A 21119-nucleotide genomic window follows, 5' to 3' on the forward strand; every position below is an offset into this window, starting at 1 on the left:
ATTGTTTGATCTTGGATTGGACACGACCCTGAAGTGAAATTGCTTTGGCTGAAGTTGAGGGTGGGTGGGAGTTAAGCCCTGAAAAGCAAACAGAATGGAAGAGGAATAACAGCTGGAACAGTCACGGAGACAGTCATCTTTGCCCTGGCTTGAGCCGAACAGAACAAAACGTTAATAGTCACAGGGAACAAGAAATAGGGACTAGAATAGGGTATCTGATGCTTACACTGACACCCACCCCTCCTAAACCCCATACCCACAGTAGCAGAAACTTTTAAATATATTTTCCCATTCCCACCCTTCGAGTCTTCCAGCAGTGGCAGCCAAGTTCAGCATTCAGCATGCAAATGCCAAGGCTTCTCTAGAAAAAGAGTCTGATCCCCAGATTAAAGGGAAATGATTTTGTGTGTGTGGATCAATGGGCTCCAGATTATATATGAAGCCAAACTCTAATCCTCTGCAAATCACAAGAGAACGCTACCTTTATATCGCTGCATAGGGATCACTTTCCTCCCTGGGAAATAGTGGAAAGATATTTTTTAAAAAGGCAACTGTTTGGAATATTTTCAGTACCAAATAACAGTGGTGGCAGAAGAAATCTTAGTTTAATTAGGCAACTGCCATTTTCCTGGGGAGAACAGTGGAATTTTGTTACTTTTTCTAAGTGTTTAGTATTTGTTTTTAAAGAAACTAAAAAAAGCAATTCCAGTAAGTCTGATATTCCAGCACTGGTAGTAGGAACAGCTCTGAGATGGTTATAATAACCTTACACACTACTTAAAACTAAAGAAGGTGAGAGAAAATTTAAATTGTGTGGCAGGAAATTAGGTCAGTCCTGTGCTTGATGGAGTAATGCTTTAATTTCTTATTAATGACATGTAGGTGTTGCCGGGGTCTTTTGTCACATCCAGTGATTGTGTATTTTAATTTGTTTTACGTTCTTATCATGGCCCAAAATAAAAGGGAAAATAGAGATTATGGTAGCTCGTACACACTAAAAAAGAGCGGAGGGAGGAGATCAGAGTGTGAAGGCTGTTCAGAGAGGCTTATCTGATGCCAGGTTTTGGAACCAGCATGGCCAAAATCAATAACATTTTTTAAAGATTTAAAGGGCATTTTAAGGATTATTTATGAGGCTAGTCTCTGTGAATGCATGTATGGAATTTTGATCTATGTTGAACATCACTGTTTTCAGGAAGGCTGAACAAAGCTGTAACCATTAACTTGTGAACAGGATTCAGAATTGCCTTTCGAGTTGCACATGGTATATGGGGAACGCGTTAACGATGTGAAAGTGAAGTGCAGAAAAGACAGTTGCTTAAAAAGCAGTACCACCACCCGTCCACCACCACCTCCTCAGCACAGCATATTTTTCTATATTATCTGTATATTCCAGGTAAACCTGAGCTGCTTCTCATGGAGTTAATGAGGATCCTCTCCTGTTTTTGAAGATAGGCACAGAGTCAGATACACCTGTAAAACCAGTATTGATCAGAGACCAATAATTGATTTGTCCTATAAAGTAGAATGTAGATAGGACTTATGCAGGTTTGTGTTTACCATTTCATCCTGTTCATACTCGCTTTTCCTATCTGTTTAGGAGGTTAAATATGTCCCACCAGGCCTTGGATTCATCAAAAATACCCACATACAGTGAAATGTGTATTTGGTTCTCCATATAGTTACTCCCAAAGCCGAAGTCATTACAGCTATGTTGCCAGTCGTTTTTAGCATTAAATGATTAAAAGATTATTTTTCTAGTTGGGAGGATTAGTCCCACCCTTTATTCTTTTCTTCTTTGCACTTGTGCTCACTTCTTTCACTTACTGCTGGGTTGTAATTGAAATGAAGCTAACCCGGCAAAGGTGAAGTATAGATTTGTTTTTCTAGTTACTTTGCATTGCTTCAAAATAAAAGGTTTGTGTGTTGGAGAGTAAATGAAGATTGACTTTTGGACTGGTTTGAGTTCATTGATGTAGGTTATTTGGATCCCCCAGAATCACAAGTAAGTGGGAGAGAGAATGAGTACCTAGGTAGGACTATTATCTGGTAGCTCAGGAATGGAATATGGAAGTGGAGGCTTAGAATGTTTTCCTTCTTCCAGTAATGGACATTTCAATTTCTCTGTGGATGAATGTATTAAATGATAATTTCTAAAATCTCTTTCATAATTTTTAATCACTGGAATAAGTGGGGCTTCCCTGGAGGCTCAGTGGCGAAGACTCCACCTGCAATGCAGGAGCCTCCGGAGACCAGGGTTCGGTCCCCGGGTTGGGAAGATCCCCTGGAGGAGGGCATCACAACCCACTCCAGTATTCTTGCTTGGGAAATGGCTTGAACAGAGGAGTCTGGCCGGCTACAGTCCATGAGGTCGCAAAGAGTCAGACATGACTGAAGCAACTTAGCACGCACGCAGGGAACTAGATCTCACATGCCACAACTAAGACCCAGTGCAGCCAAATAAATAAATATTTTTTAAAAGGTAGAGGTGTAAATCAACAGTCATGAAATCTTCTTTGGAGGGAGGGAGCTCCCTGAAGCTCCCATTCAGTCTCTTCTCCTGTCACTCAGAGGCAGGTTTCACTTTTCTTTGGGGATCGCATTTGATACAAGTTACTTCTTGCCCGTGTTCCCCCAATTTGACGTCCATTACTGATGGTGGCTTTTCAGACTGGTTCTCTCTGTCTCTGTCAGGTCTGGTTTATCAGCTCAGACAGATGTTTTTCTGCCCATCGATTGAAGATGCTCCAGTCCTCCCACACGTGGTGGAGATGGGGTGTTATAATTACACAGCGTGTGTAATAAGAGCCTGTACATGTGGACACATGTGCTTTCCCCCTCTTCTCCCTCCCTGTCTCCCTGGGGCTCACATATGATGGCCATAGGAAATGGCAGAGGCCTAAATGCAGGGTGGTCTCCATAGCAGGTAACCTCTCCTTGCCGGACACTTGTGTACAGAATTGGTACACAGTCTCATTTGGAGCTTAAAAAAAAATGCCTGAGAATAAGCAACACTTTTTTTTTCTATGAAGCTGCAAGCTGCAGCCTTCTTGTGCTGTGCATATAAATTACCCATCCCTCCCACCCCTTCTCCAGATCATAAACCATTGTGGACATGGGGCTTTCTAAAACTCCCTACAGCATGCGCTGCATCTTTTGCTTGTCTTGCTCTGCAAGACTTGAACTCGACTCTGTTACATTCCCTCGGCTGAGAAGCCCCTGTCTACTCCTCACATGCAGATCGCCTCTGTGGAAAAGTCAAACAGAAACGGACAGGTGTGAAAGAGATTGAAGCAGCCCTTCAGCAAGGAACCCTTTCTTGTAAATTTCTTTCACTGGCCTTCACCGTTCACTTACTGATTGGGAAATATCAGAGGGCTGGTCTCTGAAGTTGTGCAGCTTGGGGAACTGCCACACATGTTTGTGTCATTTGTGATTGTGTTCTATTTAGCAGACCACAGTAAATGTTTCTCTGTTTTGCATATTTTCTGTAAAACAGGGGCAGCACATATTGAGCATTGCTTTTGCCCCCTGTGAAAGGTCTTAAGATGTGGCAGACTTACCACAGTTGGATCCTCATCTCTATCATAATCAACTAATAAAAGCTTTGCTTTCAAGGGGCAGTAATTTGGGAAATCCTGTGAACAGAGGTGCCTGGCAAGCTACAGTCCATGGGGGTCACGAGTCGGACACGACTGAGCGACTAAAACAACAACTTGGGGGCGCCACATAATAACAAAAATGACCACATATTGAGTGCCAGAAGGTGTCAGTCACTGACCTATACTAAGTCATCCTTTAACACCCCTAGGTGAGCGGGGCAGCCCCAAATTTCACAGCTAGTATGCCACAGAGGCAGTCTAATCCTAAGATTTAACACCTACACTTGACTTTGTTGGACTCCCCAAGCTCTTCTTTCTGTGTGCAGCCTCTGTGTTTTCTACTCCCCTTCAAGTGTCCACATTTAAGCCATTTCTCCTCTCCCCCCACCCTTTTCCCTGAAAGATGATGAATAGGCTCTGCTTATGAGCACCAAAATATCATTCAAGGCTGCATTTTACTGCATCAAAGGCCAGCCAGGTAATCCCCCAAAACTGGAAATATGATGCTGTGGTGATTTATGTAGATGGTCCAAAGTAAAGGAAAAGTATATGTAGTTATCTCTCCCAGGATTATTCCCAGAATCGAATGAGGAACAAAGGTGTTCTGTTCTTTTTGCGGCAGGAGCTGATAGCCGGCAACCACACTTACCTAAACTTCAAGAAATGGAAGGGAACTGTGAATGCTTCATTCAGACCCAAGTAACCATAGGAAAAGGTGCAGTGGTGTAGCGAGCGCTGAGTCAAAAAGACATTCTAAAATAATGGGAAGAGGGAAGATATGATCTATGAGTCGGGCAATGGATAAACCCTAAGCTGACATCATCATGGAGATGAGATCTGGATACAGAGAAGAAAGTAAGGGAAACGTGTCAGGGGCAGTGAGAGCAAGTGAGAAGCGAGGCGATTGATTTCTGAAATTAATGTCCAGTATCTCTTTGACAGAGTTGAATAACCCTTGTCTGTGTCCTTTCGGTATGTTCCGAGTTGGATGGCTGACGAAACCCTGATTTTCAGTTATTGATTACATTTCCAGGCCCTTTTCTGATAACAAGTGCACGCAACTTGTGGGCGCAAAAAATAAACAAATGCTAGTTACAAAATCATGATCATATTGCTTTTCCCATTGAAAGCAAAGGCAGGGGCCTTTCTGTTGTAAAATAATTTGTCAGTAGAGGATGGAAGTCCTTTGAAGTCATGAAGCCAAATGATCGAAAAGCATTTTGTGCTTTTTTTTTTTTTTTTGTCTCTCTTTTTCTCTACTATTCATTCTAAATTCTAAAGTCTCTCTTTGTGTTTTATGTTTTAGCCACGAGACCCAAACAACTTGCTGGGACCATCCTAAAATGACAGAGCTCTACCAGTCTTTAGGTAAGGACATGGTCATCTTTCCTCCGGATGAAATGACGGATGACTGATAGGATAAAGTAGTTTGTAGTGCGCAAGCCATTTGTTATCTAAATATGTCACTAGATTGTTTTAAGAAGTGAGAAACAGCAGCACCTTTCTATTCAAAATTGACCATCAGCTTTCCTTTTTTCCGAGGTTGGTTAAAAATAAGTTTTAGGATTTCATTGATTCCTGAAAATTCAGTATATCTGAGCAGGTTAAAAGGCCTTACTAGTTTTTTGTTGTTGTTGCTTAAAAGGATGGGAAAAAAGTACTTGCAATGGATGGCAGTTTTTTCCTCCAAAGGAAGAAAACTGTTTCAAGTTGTTCTGATTGATTTCTTCCTTGTGAAACCAAGAAAACACTTTTGCCAAACCACAAATGTTGTGTCAAGGAATTTTCTGCAGTCACTGCAGTGCTCATAATCCTAAACGCATCAGATTATCAGCATGTACATTTCAGTGATTGGTCTACCATGGCTTGTTTTGTGTTTGTGTGAGAGCCTGGCAGCACCCACCCTTCCCATAACTTGGAATTTTTTGAACAGATGCACAGCCTCCAAATAAGGGTGAAACACCAGTCTTTTTAATGCTTGATGAAAGTCCACTCTCTGCCATTTTTGATTCCTCAGGAATAATCTGAACTGAATCCCCTAACGTTGCAACTAACTGTTGTTTTAATTAAAAATTGTCATGTCTTCTCTACTACTAAATATTTTTAAACTCTCTTTTTGTGACTAGATGTATTTACAGACTGAAATGCACGAGGTGAACTCTCTGGGTTTTAAGTTATGTGAGAAAACCCATGGGAATCAGGATACTCAGACATACATTTTCAACATGTGTGTATCCACGTATCTGTGTGTAGCTCCTACTGCCCTTCTGCCATCGGTTCCCTTTGGTTAATGAATTCCAGCTATGAAGACAGGGCGTGGGGGCTTCCCAGGTCACTCAGTGGTAAAGAATCTGCCTGCCAATGCTGGAGTCATGGGTTCGATCCCTGGGTCGGGAAAAATCCCCTGAAGGAGGAAATGGCAACCCACTCCAGTATTCATGCCTGGGAAATCCCATGGACTGAGGAGCCTGGTGGGCTACAGTTCATAGGGTCGCAGAAAGTCAGACACGACTGAGCGACTGAGCATGCACACATGAAGACGGGATAGGAGATGTTAGCGTCTCCCCCACCCTGATTGTTTTCCTAAACTTTTTCCAATAAGGACCTACTGTGTAGCACAGGGAACTCTGATCAATATTCTGTAATAACCTAGATGGGAAAAGAAATTAAAAAATAATAGATATAGTGACATGTGTAGCTAAATCACTCTGCTGTACACCTGAAACTCAATCTTATTAATCAACTATCTTCCAATATAAAATAAAAGATTAAACATAAAGAAAAACATAAATGGTAGAAGTTCCTTCTAGAAAATCTGGGGGAAAAAAAGCCAAAGTGTGTAAAAGAAAAGTCACTTAAAATTCTACTAGCCAGAGATACTCTATACAAGTAATATTATGTCAGCCCAGTCTCACAGTAGGAGTTTGTGTATTTGTGTGTTTGTGTGTGTGTGTGTGTGTGTGTGTAGAGGCACATATGTGCACACACACACTTTTTAAAACTGAAGGAAAATCAGGATCAACTAATCTTCAAGTGCTACATTTTCAGCCCCTGCAGAAGGTTTCTGGCTTTTATGCTGCATTGTTAAGACCACAGGTGGAAAACTTGAATGCTTACGTTTTGGTAAATGAGAGAATGAGACTTCACTGAAGTAGGCAGTGACTGTGCTGAGGGAGCTGGTCATCCTAGCCCAGTGCTCTCAAGACTCTGGATTTTTCAAGACAAACTTGAAATCTTTCAGTAAAGAGCTTATTTAAACTGGACCTACTGATTATAACCTCTGGTTTACAGGGGCTCAACCTGCTTGTAATTTTTCCTGTTCTAATCACAGTGATCTTTAGTTATAAAATTTTGCTTGACTATTATTTAAAAATGAGAGGGACTTCTCTGGTGGTTCAGGGATTGACTCTGAGCTTCCACTGCAAGGGGCATGGGTTTGATCCTTGCTCAGGGAGCTAAGATTCCATATGCACAAAAAGATGAAAAATTATAATTATTATAGAATCAATACTTGTTCAAATTTTTTAATGTTTAAAAAATATAAATAAGCTACCAAAAAAAGAAAAGATAAATCATCTGTTACCCACCTCTTAGCTAACTAATGTGTAACCATCTAGCAGGTATCCTCAAAAATTTCTATCTATACATACATTTTTACAAAAGTTGAATCATTCTTTTTGTAATCATTTTTTATTCACCTAAAGGAATTGTACCTCAGCCATCTTTCCATTTCATTGCATTGTACACTCTACCAGCTTACTTTGAAGTACTCTGCAATGAGAATTCACAAACATGGTTGATACAGAGCTAATTATGAACTCTCAGTGAAGAGGTGTTTGCATCTTCAATCAGAATTAAATATGCTTTTCATCATCATATTTCTAAAGTTTTCTCAGTAGCTTGATCATTCAAGCTGGTAATCTGGCATGGTTACTAACCCTGGGCAAATCACCTGACTGTGGAAGATAATGTTATTTTACAGTTGCAGGGAAATTTAGAGCTCATTTGTTAACAGACTTATTCTTTGATGAAATCAACTTAATTGAGGTCATCTACATGGAATAAAACGCTGCCATCATAAATATGTGGTCAATTCCACCACCATTCGTTCCCCCCCTTTTTGAAATTTTGTGTTTTGCCCTCCTAACAACAAACATCTTGGGAATGAACTAAGTGTTAACATTTGATTTTCAGCTTTCAAAACTTATATTTCCCATTTTTTTGTTACAAATCCTGTTTCCCAGGCTTTTATTCAAATGGTGACACATTACATAACATCTTCCAGTTATTGAGAGCCTCCTTGTGCCACACATGTAAATGGATGTCAACAACCATCGTGCCTGGTAGAGGGTGTCAACAGCCTTCTTTCATAGAGTGGTGAAGTCAGGTAGAGAGAAACCATGTGCCAGGCTCAGCAATAAAGAATCTGCCTGCAATGCGGGAAACCTGGGTTTGATCCCTGGGCTGGGGAGATCCCCTGGAGGAGAGCATGGCAACCCATTCCAGTATTCTTGCCTGGAAAACCCCCATGGAAAGAGGAGCCTGGTGGGCTACAGTCCATGGTGTCACAAAGAGTCAGACACGACTGAGGGACTAACACACTCTACTCTGCCCTGGGATCCACCCCAGGTCTTCTGTTACTGTTTGCACTTACCTCATTTATTTTATTAACTTACGAAAGTTTGTCCTTGTAGGTTACCACGCACCTGCTACAAGTAGGGTTGACAGTTTTACCTATGGATAGACAGTTATTTGAATGGTATTTCTGGAACAAACCATTCCATTTCTAGAAACAGTATGGTGGATTCCAGGACAGTGGACACTCTTCCTTTCAGTATTGCCAGGTACACATGGAATGATTGACTTAGTAGTTTGTTGGGCGTCTACATCCTGAAATAACCTACAAGATTAAGTACCCTTACTAGCCTTGTTGTTTGTTGTTTTGTCACTCAGTCGTGTCTCTGCAACCCCATGGAACTGTAGCCTGCCAGATTCCTTTGTCCATGGAATTTCCCAGGCAAGAATACCGGAATGGGTTTCCATTTCCTTCTCCATGCAAAAACAGCACCTGAGCATTAACTGATGGAAGGCTATGGGATTATTCAAAATGTTAATCTTGCAGATCTCTACATAGTACAATTCTTAGGTGATTTTCTTTTTCATTCTTCTTTTCTGACTTTCTACAGTAAGTTTATACTATTTATAATACTATATTTAACAGGAAAATTTTATTCATCTGTACTATCTATCCCTTTCCTTAGAGTCCCTAGAGTTCTAATTCATTAACCAATGAGAACCTGTGACAGACAGGCAGCAATAGTCACATATATACCTTCCCCCACATCACACATACATAGACTAAATTTAAGTCCTGATTCCCCTAAACTTTATCAGATACATTTAAACACAAAGAGATCATCTCATGTGTTGTTAGTCTTCAGATATGTACATTCATAAAAAGCCGACTTAAAAAATTGAGTAGTAAAGAAGATAAGACTAGCTTATTATAAAAAAATGTAAAATAATTATTTTCAGGTAATTCTCAACAGATCTAAAATAGCTTTTTTGAGTGAGTTTTCATCAAAGTTTAAAAATACTGTGTTTTCCCCTTGGTTTAAACTGTGTACATGTTTAACAAATTCCAAGTTATGAAGGAAGAAATTGTCAGGCTCCCACACAAACACAACACAAGGTATAGTAAAGAAATACTTTAAATGTTCACAGTGGTGACCTGACAGTCATTAAGAAGTGGAGCATTGGAATGGCTCCAAAAATTTTTATACGCAACATTAACGGTTTGGCAAAAGCAATGTTTTGTTTGCACAAAGAAATCAATAAGAACAACTCAAAAAGCAGTTTTCTTTCAGTATTTTTCTCTGACTACCCTGAATGTGGTGGGGTGAGTGGCATATTAAAAAACAAAATTTGCCATGTTTTGTTCTGTTTTGTTTTTGACGTGGCTTTATTATCCTTATCCTTAGAATGAGGGTATTGGACCAAAATGCTGAAGAATTTTGTTTTTCTCTTGCTTTGGGCTGAGTGGGTCAGGTTGTTTCCAAAACTTGTTGTGATTATAATTTTCAAGAAGTACCTTTGGCTGATTTTGCAGACAAATGGATTTCTAAAAGTTTAATCACCCCTCTTTTTAAAAATGCACATTCTTGGCAAACACCCAATAGGAAGAAGATCCTGCCACCTATTCCTGTCTTACAGGCAAAGTGAGGGCAAGCTGCCACCCTCTAGTAGGGAGGCTCTCTGGAAATATACCTGCTGGGCCCTCTATTTGCTGTTGAGAGGCATATTCTTCCACATTTCTTAGACATAATAATATGTTCCATTCATGAGGTGAATTTCAGGTTTCCATTAGCATCTTTACAAATGGAATGGCAAGATTGTTGTTCCAAACGGTTATCTCGGTGATTTAAAACCTAAAGTTCTTTAAGGCTCCAAAAGGCATTTTTAAAAATCAGTAGATGTTAGGTAGTAATATGCTCTGGAATTTATTTTGAAATACTAATACAATATTGATTTATGTAAAGTGCTGCTCTATGATGAAAAGCCTGTCATTTTCTCACAATTTATGTCTAGGTTCTTAAGTTCATCACTGAAATGTTAAGTAAACATTTTTTTTTAAAAAAAGCATTCCATCCCCAACAGACATAGAATAAAAATACCTTCAAAATATATTTCTTAGTCTGTCTTATTGAGAGTATATTAATTATAAATACAATAAAATCTTTATGTGGTCCCTTCCCTGGCTTCTTTCTGCCCTACAGTATGAGGTGTTTACATGGGGCATACCAGCAGTGCAGCCGGGAATAGTAGTTTGTAAAGGAGACATAGGTTTTTAAAAAATAGGATAATGTGAAGAGAGAATCATGAAGCTTCAGAAAGTTAGCTGATTTAATTTGCAGCCATTTACTAAAATCTAGATGTGGTGGATGATCTGACATGTCTTAACCCAGTTGCCTTTTCCTTTTTTGAAGTTCTTTCACCACCAGTTTTTTTCATCTAGGGGAATTGGTTGCCTTCTTTTTCTGTGGGTCTGGCATTCTCTAAAAGGACCTAGCCCCTCTTAGCTGTTGCCCCAAGTCTGGAGCCCCCTTTGCATGATATTCAACCAAGTGATGCAGAATCTCTGTTTTCAAAAATAGACTTATAACTATTTTAGGAACTCTTAGGAAAAGTGGTCTTAAAAACCCTTGTGATTTGAAGGCAGTCCATCAGCATGTGGCCCCTAATGCCTGAGAAGACTTCAGAGGGTTCGAGTGAGGGCTCAGTTCTAGGCTCTGATGGATCTCAGGCCAGTGTGATTCTTCAGCAGCCCTAGTGAAGAGAATCAAAAGGCTAAGAGGTTTTTCAAGATGCATTAGTATCGTCATTAATAAACAATTGTAGCTGCTCATATAGAGTTGATTCCCAGGTGGCTCTGTGGTAAAGAATCCATCTGCCAGTGCAGGAGATGCAAGACATGTGGGTTTGATCCCTGGATCGGGATGATCCCCTGGAGAAGGAATTGGCAACCCACTCCAATATTCTTGCCTGGAAAATTTCATGGACAGAGGAGCCTGGCAGGCTATAGTCCGTGGAGTCACAGAGAGTGGGACACGACTGAACACGCACACACACTCCACACATAGAGTTAGAAACACTGTCATACAAGTCCTATAGCTCTTTCCTCAGATTACCAAGAGGAAGAAAAATTAAGTTAGCATATCCTCTCTCTTTTGGTAGGCTTTCTCCATTCCATTAAGTATTCCCTCCTGAAGATGCTCTGGCAAGTAGAACTCTGAATGACTGAATTCCTTCTGCACGGGGAGCATGTCCTAATGATTATCTCAGCATATTTTGTAAACTCAACTGTACTCAACCTACTCAAGCTACTCAATATTTTGCATATTCCTTCTCTTGTCTCTATTTCTTTAAGAATCGTTAAGGATTGAATCTTCTGTCTTTGGGTTTTATACCATAACATCTTGAGCTGGAAAGAATATCTCAATTCAGATCCCCACTTGGCTGTGACCTTGAGCTGGTCCTTTGCTTTCCCTCAGTCTCAGATTTCTGACTTACCAAGTTGGGCAGCAACCTTCCATGTCTAAATGTCTGGGTTTAATTGAACTTCTGGCTGGGTTTGGCTCAGCCTTATGCATGCTGTGCCCAACTCTCCAGTCCTCCTTTGTGGCCACCAGCCTGGAAGATATGAATAACAAGAGCATCGAATGAGTAATTATTGTACTTCCATCTTTGTAGCACTTTACAGTGTGCAAAGGCCTTTTGAAAATAATTGTATGTAATCCTTACGCAGCTATAAATTAGGTATATAAGCTGGCATGTGAATTTTCTGTCAGTTTCAGGTCTTCTGTCCTGACATCCACTTGAGTAGGCTCCTGATTTTGATTTGGAAAATAACGCTGCCATATGAGTGGATAGGGCCACAGTTTCTTTCTTTCTGTCTTAACTTGAGCAGGCCGAGGCACAAAACTTGCTTTGACTTATTCATACTGACATATAGGTGGAAGATAAGGGACCAAGTCCAGAGCACACATTTTATGGCTCCTAGTTCACTGTTCTCCAAGGAATATCCATTACTCGTAGCATGATTTATCAAACTGCTTTATCAGCATAATTAAGCTATGGAATCTCAAATGACATTCTTTATTCCCTAGCTGACAAAGTTAGCACGGGAGATTTACTCAGATTAGCCAAATAGAAGGCATAAGACATTAAGGCTGTTATGAATGGTCTTCCTTCACTTCTATCCTGCTTATAAAAGAGAAAAGAAAAATAATCGGCTCTTTTAACTTCAGTTAAGATCAATTGATCGTCCCCATTTGTAAAATAGGAATGTAATCTTAGAACCCGAATTTATGGCATTTTAATGGGATATCCTTTTATAATATTCTTCTTGTTCAAATAACTTGATTTAAAGCTTCTAATTGAGGAACCTAAATGCATAGATGTTTCTGAATTGCATCTTCCAAAGCTTATTTCAGAAGGAAACTCAAAAGGATTCTCTTTCAGGCTTAGACTGGTTTACAATTGTAAAGAGCTGCCAAAATTGGGGTAGTTTACTGGATCTAAATACGAGGAATGTTAAGGTTACACCTGCAGCTGTGAGAAAAGTGCTGGATGTGGACCATTTTATGTAGCTGGATCTGCAGAAGATAGTTTTTTTGCACACAAAGTAAAGGCATCTAAAAACGTGTCAACTCTTTTTCAGACATTGCCCATATTTCTTTTTTAAGCACAGAAGTCTGATTGCCTCTGTATGTCTCTTAGGAGCTGCAGTTTTGCTGGAAAGAGATCCAAAACAGTCAGAACACTTATATAAAATAGTGAGTTTTTAAAGTCCATACTCTCCATGGTAGTAATAAAGTGACCTAAAAATACTCTGAAAGACTCTCCCTCTGACATAGTGGATGAGTCAGTCATTAACTTTTTTGTGAGCTGGTGATATTCTGCAAGAATGTTTGAGAATTGGCCATTCCACAAAGGCTTGATCCTTTGCATCACTACAGCAGAGTCCTTGTGCCTTCTTATAAATCGAAGCTTATGTAACCCGGATATATGTTACCTATGAGTTATGAGTTTGCATCTGTGTGTGCACATGCCTGTGTGCCCATGTATTTATATGTTTACACACATATTGTTTAGCAAGCATTCATTTTGGTGGCAAAAGCTTAGTTTATATTTTGCTTTCAAGGTCTATAAAGAGGCTGTCAGTTTTAGAGCAGTGTTTCTTCAACTCATGAAGGAAATTTTTTTTTAAACATCCAGTATGTCGCGAACTTTCAGGTGGTCTTATCAAAACAGACTAGTATATACTCATATCTCACGTGACTCACTGCATAAGTTCAGCCACACTTGAACTAGCCTGTGTGTCATTCAGTGAAATGGCCTCATTGAATGAATACACCTTTGGATGTCACGACAGTGTGAAGTTGCTATATAAGTTGCTTGACCCAATCCCAGTTTCTCTCTTTGTGGAAAAACTGTACTTCGAGTGGCACTCTGCTTAGAGCATTTCATTTTTAAAAGTATAAATGTAAACTCAAATCAAGTGTCCTTGGGAAAGGGTAATTGACACCAAAGATGAATACCTAGAAAATGTTACTTACAAGATTTTATATTAAAAAAAAGAAGATTTTATATTGATATTTTGCCAGTTGAGTAAAATTCAGGCAAAGAATGGATCTGTATTCTTTACCATTTCCTAGGCCTTCTTAGCAAGTGTGGTTTTTATCTGGAACATAGAATGTGGTGTGTGTACTCTCTGTTGTGTGTTGCAGTCAATGGGGAACGGGTTGATTACACCATGACTTAATGTCACTTAATGAGTTGAGGTTCGCAGGTAACACGATGTAGCAGGACAATAAGTTCATTGACTCTGAGGTCGGCAGTGGATCTGAGTCAGACGTGGATCTGAAATTTTGGCTCTGCCACCACTTCTCTGTGGCCAAACGCAAAGCAGTAACAACCTTGTACCCCAGTTTTGTGATGTGTTAAATTTTTATGATGGCACTTACCTTGAGGAGTGTTGTGGGAATTAGAAAGAATATATGTGCATTACGAAATGTCTGACACAGTAACTACTCAAGGAGCTCTAATTACTATTGATGGTGATAATGCTGCAGCACTGCTTACTATTAGTTTTGTTATCCTGCCTCATGTCCTTCCTTATCCAAAGGAAAGAAACACGTACGGTAACTCAAGAGTAAAAACAAAGGGGAAAGCCTGTGAAATAATGTGACATGCCCAGAAAAATGCCTGATGCAGAGGAAGTGGTAGTAATACTGTTATGGTCGGGAGGGGACAAGGGAGTGGCTGCGGAGGTAAGGAGGGATGAGACCAGAAAAAGCTTATAAGACATGTCGAAGTTTCGTTTGGTTTTGTTTGACCCTGTTGGCCTCACCACATGGCTTGCGGGATCTTAGTTCCCCAACCAGGGATCAAGCCCACACCCCCTGCAACAGAAGCATGGTGTCTTAACCACTGGACCACTGAGGAAGTCCCCCATGTGGAAGGTTTCTACACTGAGATTTTTGACTCGGATGATGGAGCTATCAGGGTCCAGTCAGAAAACAGAAACCACTTGACCTATTTCAGACAGAGGGGATTTGTGCAGGAACTTGGCTTCTCAGCTCTTCTGTCATTGGGTGACCAAACAGACAGGACAGCGCCTCTGTTGTAGCCAGGGCTGGAGGTGGTTTCACCAGAGCCATCACTTGGAGCTCGAACCAGTGGCCAGTGGGGACCACTGAGGGAGGGGCCATGGAGGGGCAGGGGGCGCGGGAGCTACTCCCAGAGCTCGTGCTGAAGACAGAGAGAGAAAGGGCACAATAGCCTGGCCTATCCTTCCTCCTGCCCCCTCCCCCTGTTCTTCTGCCACTGACTCCCTTTGGCCACACTTGCTCAGAAGCTGGTTGTCAGGAAGCAGGAAAATGCCATTCTCTGTCATTGCGAGCAGAGCAGGGGGAAGGTCAGAGAATGGATCTGAGAACCAGCAAGCAGATGACTAAAGAGCAGGAGACCTCACGGACCGTGATGCAGTCAGCCATCTGCCAGTATGCAGGGGAGAGAAACACGGAGTCTTAAAAGCTTGCGTAGGATTGTCTGAGTCTGAAGCCACTTCGATGAGGTACTGAAAGGGCACACTGGGTTCAAAGGAAACAAGCAAAGAGGAGGGAGCCGTCAAGCAGCTGTCTGCACAGAAGTCCAAACACTAAGAATAAGCTCACACACGTTTGATTATAGTACTTGCATTACTTATAGTTGTTTATGCTCAAGTCTCTCAAGACAAATGAATGAATTTCTTTAAAGCAGGAACTGTCTTCCTCATCTTCATCACTAGCACCAGGCGCATGGTAGCCTCTAAATAAATGTTCGTTGAATGAAACCCAGTAGAGCAAGGGAAGGCGATTTTGCTGGGGAAGAAGACAGATCCCACTCAAGGAGACAGAAGGATATAGACGATGTTTTCCTAAGGCAGATGATTAAACTAGCAACATGGAAGTCTCTGGAGAGATAGAGTTCTTTCCAGAAAGTAGAAGATAAAGTCTCATAGTAATAAAAGTTAGAACTATCAATTAAACTATAAATTTCATTGTCAATTTGATATCTTAGCAAAACCAAGTAAACCACTACCCTGGAATTAATTTTGTTCTAAAAGGAATAATAAGGAGCTGAGGCCCTTGAAAGAAAGTGTCATTATAGATTTGGAATTTAAATAACAAGGAAACAGTAAACACAATTGGATGTGCTGATAGCCTCAATTTTTCTTTGGTTCCTTGACTCAAGAAATACGTGAGAGTGTGCCAAGCATTGTGAATCCTAAACTTTAGGACCACAGGCTAAAAATAGTATTGAAGGTATAAACATTTTTATAGTAATCTTACTTTTTTGAACAGTAAAAAAACATGTGCATTCCAAAAATTGGGAAAGATGAAGTGTAAAAGCAAACAAAAATCACTTTAAATCCCTTTGCCCAGAAATAACCACCGTTTACATTTTAGAGGGTTGCTTCCAGTGTTTTCTTCTATGCATTTTTATTAATATGTAGTTGTTTGAGGTAATATGTTTATAACGTTGTATCCTGCTTTGGTCAGTGTCCCAAGTTTTCTCTCATTCTTAAATTCTTTGGGGATGTAATTTTCCAAGTTACACTTTCTTGAAATACCACTTTTAAAAAATAATTTCTCATTTTGCAAAAATTTAATTATGACAAAGAAAACTCAAATTCATGTTGAATTTATGGAAATAAATCTCTAAGATTCTGGAGATTTATTACAAACAGGCTTCTGAGGAGCAGGCCAAGTAAAGTGTTATGATGTCTTCTGTCCAAAAAGCTACTTAATGTATTAGAGATGTTATAGAATAAAGTCAGTGTAGTAAAAAATAGGCAGTCAGGAATCAGAAAGTTGATAAGAAAAATTTATCCTATGATAAATATAGTTTATATATTTACATGAGCAAAAGCTTTTCTACCACAAATATGTTAATTGTTACCATTTCTTTTGCCAAGTATTTATGCTCTTGAGGTGACAAGGCAACTCTCCTTGGAAGCTTTCAGTGTTCCAGAAAAATCTTTGCCTCCTTAGCAAACATATGTAGACAGAAACTCAACTTTATGATAAGTTCCTATAAGTTTTACTTTTTATGATAACAGATACACACAAATATACATTTACCTTTAACTAGTGACTGGTAGAACACACTGTCTTCCCAAAATATTTGTGCTTAGAATGATCACATGCTGTTCAAGGTTCTGTGTGACTGTTACAGTTTCTGGCCAAGGTGCAGTTAAAGAGTATGGAGCCAATAATATTTTCCACAGCTGTTTCCAGTTTTTTCACTGCTCTAAGTAGGCCTGTGAGGAACATCTTTGTGCATAAAGCCTTTCTGTATTTGATTCACTGAAGTGTAATCACCAAGTCAAAGGATAATAATGTTTGGAGTTTCATGGTAAATATACTGCCTGAAATTCTCTCCAAAAAGGCTGTGCCCATGTACACTCTTAATACAGGAAAGTACTCACCTTACATGCCCTGACCAGTGTGGAGCATGATTTTGACTTGTGAAATTGTAAAGTAGAACCATATCGTCTTAATTATTTACACATCTTTGATTGCTAGTGATCGTGATCATCTTCTTTTCAATGTTTACTCAGCCTTTCTCCTCTTTTGCGAGTACTGTGAAAGCAAAACCAGAATTTAAGCAAACCAAACTCTGCCCAGCTTTTCTGGCATAATATAAGCTTTTTGTTTTCCGTTGTGCTGACAGACCCTGGTGATGAGAGACTCATGATGACATCAGTACAGCTTGTGAACTATGCTTTAGCTTTCTCTTCTCCAAGCTAAATAAGCCTAATTCCTTACTCCATCCTTGGTGGACCTATTGCCCACACATTGTGAAATTTTCTTACTCTCTGTGCCGAGGTGGCACAGTTTCTTCACTCTTTCTTATATCTGCAGAGCCCTGAACTACATTAGTTCTGTTAGTAAAGGTGTATTTGGTATGGGTCACAGAAGAAGGTGGTTTCCTGCCTTGTGAGTGATGGGAACTCACACCTACCATTGTTATATAGTCACATGGGATTCTTTTCCCTCCATAAATATGGAGTACTTAGAATGTTCCAGGCTCTGTCTGAGTAACAGGACACACAGAAATATTGGGTTGGCCAAAAAGTTCGTTCGGGTTTTTTCCATTATATCCTGTAAAAACCCACGTGAACTTTTTGGCCAGCCCAACGTAAGGAACGATCCCCATCCATCTCCCAGGCTGGGATGAACCTGGATGGGCAGTGGACCTTGTGATGTGATAGAGACTGGGGTGCAGCACGGGCTTTGCCTGTGGCCAGTGGAGGAATGCTTAAGTTCTTCTACATCCTCTCTGCCTTTGCAACCCAAATGATAACCGTGTTATTTTCTCTTGTCACTGATGTAGTGGTTTAGTAATGCTGGCATACACCCATTTTGTTTTCCAAGGCAAATTTAAATATCTTAACTTGGAAAGTCTGAAGGTTTAAAATCAAACTAACACACACACCCAGAGCTTATTATTGCCTGGTATCACTCTATTGGTTGTATATAGATTCTAGAAAAGCAGTATTTCAGCTTCACGAAAGACTAGATTATCTCCTTTGGGGAATAAAGAAAAGAGAAGAGTTGTAAGATACCTTCTAGACTTGACATACATGAGATAGTTACCACATACAAAAAGACTGTATACTAACTTACATAATATCAATGTCAAATGTACGGCACCTTATACACATAGAAAGAGCAAGACTGATGAGAATAATTGGGGAAATGATTTGGAGAGTAGAATAAAACATTGTTCTAGGAAGGAATTTTGTAAGACTTTTTGTGAATTAAAGTGTAGACTTAGATATTCCAGATAGTGTACTAGCATAAGCAAAGGTATAGTTGAGAGGAAGGCTAGCTTGTTTCAGGACCAGTGAGGACAATGTTCTTTGAGAATCTTCACATTTTTTAAGAAAAACCTGATTTGGTACCATTGATTTCAGTGTAAATTAAAGTGCCTTAAATTATAGAATGAGAAATTTAAATTTCATTTGATTGGCAGTGGGAAAATGTTGAATCTGTAAAAGAGAGACATGCTGAGGTCTGAGTTCTGGTTTGAGGAATGAAAATTTGATGGTTTGGTTGAAGAGGGAAGATAGTTTATTAATTTATTCTGTTTTGTTTTGTGTTGTGGCAGTTGAGATGGAAAGGCCTTAGAATAGCCATAGGGGAAAGACATGGGGGCGTGACAGTAAAAGTTTTCTTTCCAACATAGAGTTGTCTGAACGTAATCACAGATTGGTAGGTTTTAAAGATAAGAGAAGAGTTATAAGATACCTTCTAAAGTTTCAGCCTTGATGACCCAGAGAATGGTGATACCACTAAACAAAGAGAGGAAATTGCAGACTGATTGGGACAATAGATAGTATCAGAATCTGATTTTATGTTCTTATGGATTTATTTATAAGAATTCACCTGTCTACAAAGATTTATTTGGGGTTGCTTATGTAAGTGTGTGAACTTTGATACCATAAGCGTATATTTCTCATCCATTGTCTCAAAAGCTCTGTGAAGTATATTATTATCTCCATTGTATAGATGAGACTCAAAGAGTATGGGTAGTTTGTTCACATGGCATAACTGGGATATAAATGTACTTTAAACTCCTAACTCAGTGATTTAGCTCATGAGCTAAACTTTCTTCCTGGGACATGATAGTGGCAGTTTGAAGAAGAAATCCTCTGAATGCTTTTGGAAAGGGGAACTAAAAAGTATTTTAGGATCAGGGGAATCTTCCTGACCCATGGATCAAAACTGGGTCTCCCACACTGCAGGCAGACTCTACCATCTGAGGCACCAGGGAAGCCTACTTTAGGATCATCAACTTGATAAAAAGAGTCTTTGTATTTTTCTTGCACTCTATATAGGAGATGGGCTTCCCAGGTGGCTCAGTGATAAAGAATCTGCCTGCCAGTGCAGGAGACGCAAGTCCAAGGGTCAATCTCTGGATTGGAAAGACCCCCTGGAGAAGGAAATGGCAACCCACTCCAGTATTCTTGCCTGGAAAATCCCATGGACAGAGCAGCCTGGCAGGCTGCAGTACGTGGGGCTGCAAAAGAGTTGGACATGACTTAGCAACTCAGCCCATATAGGAAATACTTGGGACAGAGTAAGGGTCCTAACTTCTAGCTAACATGTCTATATCCTGGATCTCTCTCTCTCCTAGGAGCTTTTAAGATATGGTGTCTCATGTAGTCCTCACAAACCCCTACAGAACAGGTACTATGAGTGTTCCCTGCACCATTAAAGAACCTGTACTCAGGGGAGTTGAGGTCACTTGCCCCCGGACACTGGGAGACTGCTTCATGATGAAGGGGTGTGGCTTTAGTGTCCAGCTGATTGGAGTTTCAACCTTTAGGCCTTTGCTGTGCTTATCTATAAGATGGGACTGAAATAACAATATCAGAGTTGGAGGCATTATATGAGAATGTATGTATTTATTACTAACATAGAGTCAACACTGAATAAATGGTCATCATTAGTACTGGTCTTTTATAGTAAGGTCATAGCTAGAACCCACCAACTTTTCTTGGTCTCTAGCCATTAGTTTTTCCATCATACAGTAACACTCTTGCGGAAGATAGTGGATGAAACCAAGAATTTGGAAGAAATCACAGAGAAGTATGAAAAAGAAGACAGATTTAACAGTCATTTTGTGAAGTAACATGTGCACATGATTTTAAAAAAATGAAACAATTGAAGTGGGCAGTGTGAAAAGTAAGTCTCAGACTTCCCTGGCAGTCCAGTGATTAAGCCTCTGCCCTTAAAATGCAAGGGGCACAGGTTTGATCCCTGGTCAGGGGACTAAGATCTCACATGCCGTGTGATGCAGCCAAGAAAAATTTTAAAAATATGTAAGTAAAAATAAGTCTTCTCTCATCCCTGATACCGGTCCACCAGTGTCACTCTGCAGAAGCAATTATTGATAGAGTTCACTGTTTCCTTCTGTAGATATTCTATGCATATATTGATGCAAGCATGCATGCACATAAATGTGCCCTTATCCATTGATACCATTACACATATGGTATTCTGTTCTTTGATGCCATCACCTTTTGTATAACTAAACTAAAACACTTTTTTCCCCCTGTAGAATAGCAGCCTGACAGGTTATGAATGAAAATTTGTTACACAGAGAGTTGTATTTGTATTTTTATGAGACAAACACCCAGAAATAAATGTTAAGAGGTTGAAAATTGGTGACTAGTGGCCTTTAAGTCAAACTAGACAACCGTTAGAAACCGTATAAATGCTAACTGGCTCTCAGGATATCTAAAACGAACAAAAACCATTCCTATGAAGTGGAGGGACTAAGATTATCGAAAGTACGGGGAAGGTGAACTATCCCTGACATAATGAAGGACGTGCCTAGGACCTGGCTGCCTGCTTCCGAATTTGGATGCTGGTGTTCTTGAAAAGAAATGTGTACATCCTC

At 39.9% G+C, this 21119-nt stretch overlaps 1 protein-coding gene across 4 annotated transcripts in view; it reads left to right on the forward strand.

Annotated features, from left to right (window-relative positions):
• DMD (dystrophin) overlaps positions 1 to 21119 on the forward strand; it is a 2165569-nt gene that overhangs the window by 2012676 nt on the left and 131774 nt on the right. For all 4 annotated transcript variants that reach the window (XM_061137756.1, XM_061137757.1, XM_061137760.1 and 1 more), the window contains one exon: positions 4909 to 4970. In XM_061137756.1, the coding sequence (XP_060993739.1) occupies positions 4909 to 4970 (62 nt within the window). The remainder of the gene's footprint in view (positions 1 to 4908; positions 4971 to 21119) is intronic.

This window comes from Dama dama, chromosome X, assembly GCF_033118175.1.
Source record: "Dama dama isolate Ldn47 chromosome X, ASM3311817v1, whole genome shotgun sequence".
NCBI classification, from domain to species: domain Eukaryota; kingdom Metazoa; phylum Chordata; class Mammalia; order Artiodactyla; family Cervidae; genus Dama; species Dama dama.